Source organism: Ostrinia nubilalis, chromosome Z, assembly GCF_963855985.1.
Source record: "Ostrinia nubilalis chromosome Z, ilOstNubi1.1, whole genome shotgun sequence".
NCBI lineage: Eukaryota > Metazoa > Arthropoda > Insecta > Lepidoptera > Crambidae > Ostrinia > Ostrinia nubilalis.
The window spans coordinates 18,730,595-18,737,241 of record NC_087119.1 but is presented as its reverse complement, the minus strand read 5'-3'; the positions used below and the strand labels follow the sequence as shown (position 1 = coordinate 18,737,241).

Here is a 6,647-nt window from a genome sequence, read left to right as displayed (position 1 = left end):
ATAAAAAATATTTGTCTAAGTTCTAACTGAAAAATTACAAAAAAAATAATAAAGTCATAGGTGATTATCACACTGCGCCGCGCGCGGTCCGCGTGATTTCATTTAAAAAATCCCGCGCGCAGACGCGTTGTCAGTGTGTTGTGCCGCGCGTGTTTTCTATACAAACTGAGGTAGGTACTTGCATACAATGATTAAATCTGTCGTCTCGCGTACCGCGGCGGAGCGCGGCGCACTGTGATAATCGCCATAATGTCCTACCAGAATAATTTACATTGGTGTCGCACATGATTAATTTATTAATCTCCCAATAATTAATGCGTGTCATAGTAATTACGGCCGATTAGATTAGCACCTCACATCTTATGTAGGTATGCAACTGGCTACAGTAGTGTCATGACCAATATTTCCGTATTGTCACTAATCGAATATTAAGCTGTGTGGCTTGATTGAAGGTAATCTTAATTGGAGCGATGTTACATAAAGCAATAACATAAGCTTACCTACTTTTATAATTTTCGCTATCAAACGTTAATAAAGATTTTAAGTAGGTATATTGGATTAGGTTTTTTTTAGCTATAAGAGATGAATTCCAAATGTATATTGACTACAATATACACTTTTTGCCTATATTTAGGTAGGTCTATTCCAAAAACTAGCAATATCTAAAATGAAAAGCATACGCATTTGGTGCAATCACCGTTTTATTAGTATTTTTATTACTCTATTTATTTCTAAAATTTTATACTTTCAGACGAAATCTTTGTCATCCAAAGGCACGAGCATGATCTGTAATAAAAAAGGGAATGTTTAATTTGATGCTTGGTTATTTATTAGTTACTAGCAGCCGCCCGCGACTTCGTACGCGTGGATCCCGTTTTACCCCCTTCATCTATCTTACGCGGTTTAGATTTTTTCTTACAAATGTTTTGTCCCGCTAACTCCCGTTCCTGTGAGAATTTTGCAATATCCTGTTGTAACTAAGCTTTAAGTTTACTAAGGTACCTGCATACCAAATTTCAAGCGTTTAACTTAAGCGGTTTAGATTTTTCATACAAAAGGATTTTCCCGCTAATTCACGTTCCCGTGGGAATTTTGCAATATCCTGTTGTAACTAAGCTTTAAGTTTACTAAGGTACCTGCATACCAAATTTCAAGCGTTTAACTTAAGCGGTTTAGATTTTTAATACATATAGATTTTCCCGCTAATTCCCATTCCCGTGGGAATTCCTAAGTATATTATAAGATTATAATATACTTAGGAAGGATACTGGGCAGATGCCCAGGAGTATGAAGAATAATTGTACCAAGTTTCGTTAAAATCCATCGAGTAGTTTTTGTTTCTATAAGGAACATACAGACAGACAGACAGACAGACAGACAAAAATTTTACTGATTGCATTTTTGGCATCAGTATCGATCACTAATCACCCCCTGATAGTTATTTTGAAAATATATTTCATGTACAGAATTGACCTCTCTACAGATTTATTATAAGTATAGATTAGCGTGAAAGCCTTAAAGATCTCCTACAGGAGATGGCGTTAAGATTTACTTGGTTGCCACACAAGTTTAGTTTGTCTGTGTGATACAAACTAATACAAGCTGAAACTATCTGGTTCAAGTGACTGATACCAAACCAAAAACCACAGTGTTTCGCCCGCTTTTGATAGACTAAGTGTTCGCAGCGAGCGATTGTGCAGTTTCAAACGAACACTCGCGAATATACTAGAATTTCGTTACTGTATCTGGTTAGTTACAGTTACAACTTGCTAATGAGTGCAAGCGAAATTGCGCCCCGTGTTCACAGAGAGCTGAGATCATTTGAGGCGTATAGACTGAAACTTTGTTAGTATGTAGTGAGTACATTTTGCTCGCGTGTGCTTAGCTTGATATTTAGTCATTAAAACATAGGCATTAAAGTTAACAAATAAGGAGTTATTCACGAAAAACGTTTTCTGTTTTGTTAGTATAAATTCATTGTTTAAATGACTGAATATCAACATACTTTTCTTTTTTTTCGGATAAACGTAAGCAAATTGCGACTTACCTCACTAATCACAACTCTCCCTGTATCTGTGGGTCCATAATCAATGACTTTCAGCCTTATTGCTTCAAGTGGACCAAATCTTGCCAAATCCCCTTTTACGTAGCCGAATTCGTCAAAACTGCCAACTTTAGTAAAATTGTACATCAGTCCACCAAGCGGCAATACTTCCACATCTGCTTTTTTCAGCAAGTCCTTTGTATTCTGATAGTTACCACTTTGAAATACGAAGCTGAAATTCGTCAAAGACTAGAATAAATAAATAAGATTATTTATTTCATTATCTTGTCTTGTAAGGAAATAATCACGTGAAAACTAATTAAGTACTTACTAGTCAAAACAGGGATTTAAATGTAAGCTGTAAGTCGTATTTAAAAATATTTGCAACACTACTACGAACTAAACAATATCAATTAATATTAAGCATACATCAAAGTTCTTTACGTATATACTGTTTTTGAAAATGCTGGTACCTTTTTAAAACAGTAGGTTTTGCAAACCAATACTCAATGGTGTCGCCAGGTTTCGGATTTACACCTAAAAATAAGTATTCTCCGTTGTAGGCCATCTTCGCTGTATGGAATGGGACCTCTAGTATGTCACAATAAACTCGTTTTAGGGGTGGATTTTTATGGGGGAAGAATGCGCTGCCTGCGAATGCTGAAGCTTCCTGTAACGAAAATATATTTGGAACTTTATTTTGTATTTACAAATGACGTTCAGTCAACTTACAGTGTAAAAGGGCAATAAATTTTTATATGGAGTGGGCACAACGGTCAACGAAAAGGAGTCATCAACAGACAGGTACCATGAATAGATTTTATTTTGCAAATATTGTGTATTTTCACAGAAAAATCGACTGTAAAATATTTTTCTGTTGGTACACTTGGGGTCTGAAAATTCCCTGCAGCTTTAGTTCCAGCACAGATAATAAAATATATACTACACTCGCGAGCAAAAGTATGGAATCACTTACATGAAGTTGTTTCCACGCGATCTTGTATACTAACGAATTTGTTAGTAACAAAAAAGTGGCACCATTTTAAAGATTAACCCTTTAACTTTAAACGGATACCAAATTCATTTAAATCACATCAGTATTTAAAAAGATATCCCGGCTGAAATGAAGAAGTAAGGAAAAAGACATGTATCAACTGTTTGATATGTCGCGAGTTGCGGCCTATTTACCCCCTAAAGCACGTGTTTTCAAAAATTTTGCTTTTACACGTTGATCCATACACATCTCCGCTTCTTTTGACACTTTACCTGGGATTCTACACCTTCAGAAGCAGCACAAATCGTTTAGTAGGGAATTTAGTGCAAGAACCCCTCCACTTTGGTATAGAAGGTTCATTTTTGCACCAGTTGTTCTTTGGGTGCTCCTGAGTAGATTTCCGTCGGTAGACATCGGGAGCCCCCCCTGTGGTAGCAGGGGGAGGGGTGGCAAGTTTCCTTCTGCCGCGCTTCACTTTAAGGCCCATATCTTCAAAACTATGGGTATTAGGGCAAGTGTGGTGTCATTTTCGGATAATTAAAGGATGGCGAATTCATTTCTAGAACAAACTTTTTGCCTTTTCATACAAAAACATAGAAATATTGAGTAAAATTCACAAAAACCAAAAAGTATTTTTTTAAATAAACGTTGTTTACTTTTAAACCATTGGAGATAATCTAATAAAAAAAATATGTCCTGAAAGCTACATTTATCAGAATTATAAATGGGTCATTCCACCGGCCAAGAAAATCACGTGTCCGGGGCCAAAAAGTACCCGAATGTCATAATATTTTAGTAACAAATATTTTTATCTAATAGTATAACTTTGGTTCTTGTTGTTAAACCACAGAGATAGTTAATAATAGTTAATTAAGTAATTTAAAAAAAATCGTAAGTCGTCAAAAATTGATTACCACGACGTGTCCGCGCTCCCGATTTCAGAACAAATTTGCTCGTATAAATTAATCCGTTATTATTACCGCTTTCAATGCTTATGTAATCGATTACTGATTAAATAGACATTGATATATTAAATACGATATAACTATATGACTAAAAGGTTTTGTAAAATAACTATTTGAAGTTGTGTCCGGGCGTTAACCGTGATTACCCCGACACGTCACTAATGTGCGCCTACGTCCCTAGCTACGCAATTTAGAAACGAGCTCTATCCTCCCCCGTGAACCTTTAGTGGTGGCCTGCGTGCCGAGGTGATCGGTAATGCAACTCGTCGCAGGATTTCGGAGTTATCGAGATAAGAATATGATTACCCCGACCTTGGTTCAGTGCACGATTGATTTACTCTATCCTGTTTTTTTAGGTTTCTTTACATGGAAAGTTCTTGAGAATGTACAGGAATAATGGTCCATGTAACCGCATTTTTGTGTATTAAAACATATGGGATTCAACTTACAGATTGGGCAGGGCTCAGGATAAACCTTAATTTTTTGACTACCCCGACCTTGATTACCCCGACTTTTGTCACCGAGTAATCAATAATACTGTAATTTTACTAATGAATGATTAACTAAATAACGTTTAATAAGCAAAATTACCCTTTACTAAAATAAAATCCTATCTCCTATTAATACATAATATTATCCCTCAAAATGGCAAGACCCCTGGACTCGACCTTATCACCGCTGAAATGCTGTAAGCCGATGTAAACTCCGCCGTTAACGTCCTGACACCTGTCTTCGAAAACATCTGGATGGAAGAGGAACTCCCAGACGACTGGCATAATGGGCTTCTAATTATTGTGCCGAAAAAAGGGTAAAGCAAGGGTATCAGTACCGGAAGACCCAAGAGATGCGATCTGGAGTGAGGAATTGCACACCGTTGGTGCAGAGGATGTCCAACGAGTCCACAATTTCACTTACCTCGGGAGCATCGTTTCAGAGCCTGGAGGTACCGAAGAGGACATCACTTCGCGCATTGCCAAGGCCAGAGCTACCTTCGCACAACTTCGAGCAGTATGGCAGTCACGGAAATTGACCCAAGCAAGATCAAAATATTCGGGTCCAACGTCAAACCAGTTCTGCTCTATGGGCGTGAAACGTGGAAGGTCACTAAGGTTATCTCGCACCAGCTGCAGATCTTCTTCAGCCGCTGTCTTCGCCGAATTCTCCAAAATCTTCAAACGACGAACTTTTGGAACGCTGCCACGAAATACCGATCTTTCAGCAGAATAAACGCTGCAAGTGGAACTGGATCGGCCACACTCTCCGAAGGGACCCCGATCACATCCCCAAGCAGGTTCTAGATTGGAACCCCCAGGGAAAATGCAAACGTGGTCGCGCCAAAAAAACATAGCGGCGCACTGTTAAGACTTGGAGCGAGATCAAACACGAAGCTCAAGACCGAATGCCGAATGTCGGCCGTTTGGTGTAGTGGTTCAGAACGGACTACTATGCCGAGAGGTCCCGGGTTCGATTCCCGGCCGGGCTGAAATTGAAATGATGAATTTTAATTTCTGTGACGGGTCTGGGTGTGACTATGTATAATATTTATGTATTTAAAAAAAAAGTATATAAGTTGTATATCCGTTAAGCTAGCACCCATAACACAAGCATTAAGTTGCTTACTTTGGGGCTAGCTGGCGCTTTGTGAAATTGTCTAAAAAAAAATGCGATGGAGGACTGTTGTGGACGCCTTCTGTCCCATATAGGAGACAAAGGACATTGAGTCACTAATATTATATGTATAATGTACATGTATGTTTTTTACTCTTTTACGCAACAACTACTTAACAGATTTTTTTGAAACTTTACAATATTGTCGTTTATACATCAAAATAACAAATGGCTAGTTATAATAACATTTATTTTACCATAACTTAAAAAAAACCTTAGAAAATAAAATATTTTGTTTTATTTTTGATTACTCTGACTCCCAACTTTGATTACCCCGACCATGAAAATTTTGATGTCGCTTAACTTTTTATTCCTGCTTGCTACAGATGGGCCAATATTAAAAATATGCTCGTAATAATGTCTATTTTGAAATGTTTTACCTAAACTTTCTCTAAATTCAAAAATAAAAAAGGTCGGGGTAATCAACAAAATAATCCAGATCCGGAGAATGACCGAAATATATACCATTGTATGGTACTTTTTTTTCGAAAAAAGTAGATGAAAAAAAATTTTTCTTCAGGACAAAGCGGGCGAATTTTGATGCGCTTCGGAAAAAATATTTATTTTATCCAAGAATTCTTACTATTTGGTTCATAAGCAAGTAAAGATTATTATTTTAGAATTTATTTAGAGTTTCTGGCACATCATGCTACCATGATTTGTATTTTTTCTTCAATTAATTTTGAACTCTATTAGTAAGTCATAAGGTTGAAAATAGTTTAAATACATTTTATTATTGAAAATATCATAAGAAGAAAGCACTAAATAAAGAACTTGAATTTGTCTAAACGTCTAATGATTATTATTAGTATTTTAATTAACATTTTTATTTCTATATACTATTGTACCAGTGGTTTAACGGAAAGGTAAGTGTGAGGAAAGTGAGGATTGATATTATCATAGTACGGGAGATTATTTTTAGCACAAAGGCTACGGCTGTGACCATTATAGTTGTTTTTTCAGACATCACCAGCTT

At 36.8% G+C, this 6,647-nt stretch overlaps 1 protein-coding gene across 3 annotated transcripts in view; it reads right to left on the bottom strand.

Moving 5' to 3' along the window:
* Positions 1-696: 696 nt before the first annotated feature.
* Positions 697-6,647, bottom strand: part of LOC135086782 (alpha-1,3-mannosyl-glycoprotein 4-beta-N-acetylglucosaminyltransferase A-like) — a 37,151-nt gene continuing 31,200 nt past the window's right edge. For all 3 annotated transcript variants that reach the window (XM_063981573.1, XM_063981574.1, XM_063981575.1), the window contains 3 exons: positions 2,518-2,714; positions 2,048-2,276; positions 697-786 (listed from right to left, as the gene is read on the bottom strand). In XM_063981573.1, the coding sequence (XP_063837643.1) occupies positions 748-786; positions 2,048-2,276; positions 2,518-2,714 (465 nt within the window). In that variant the 3' untranslated portion in view covers positions 697-747. The remainder of the gene's footprint in view (positions 787-2,047; positions 2,277-2,517; positions 2,715-6,647) is intronic.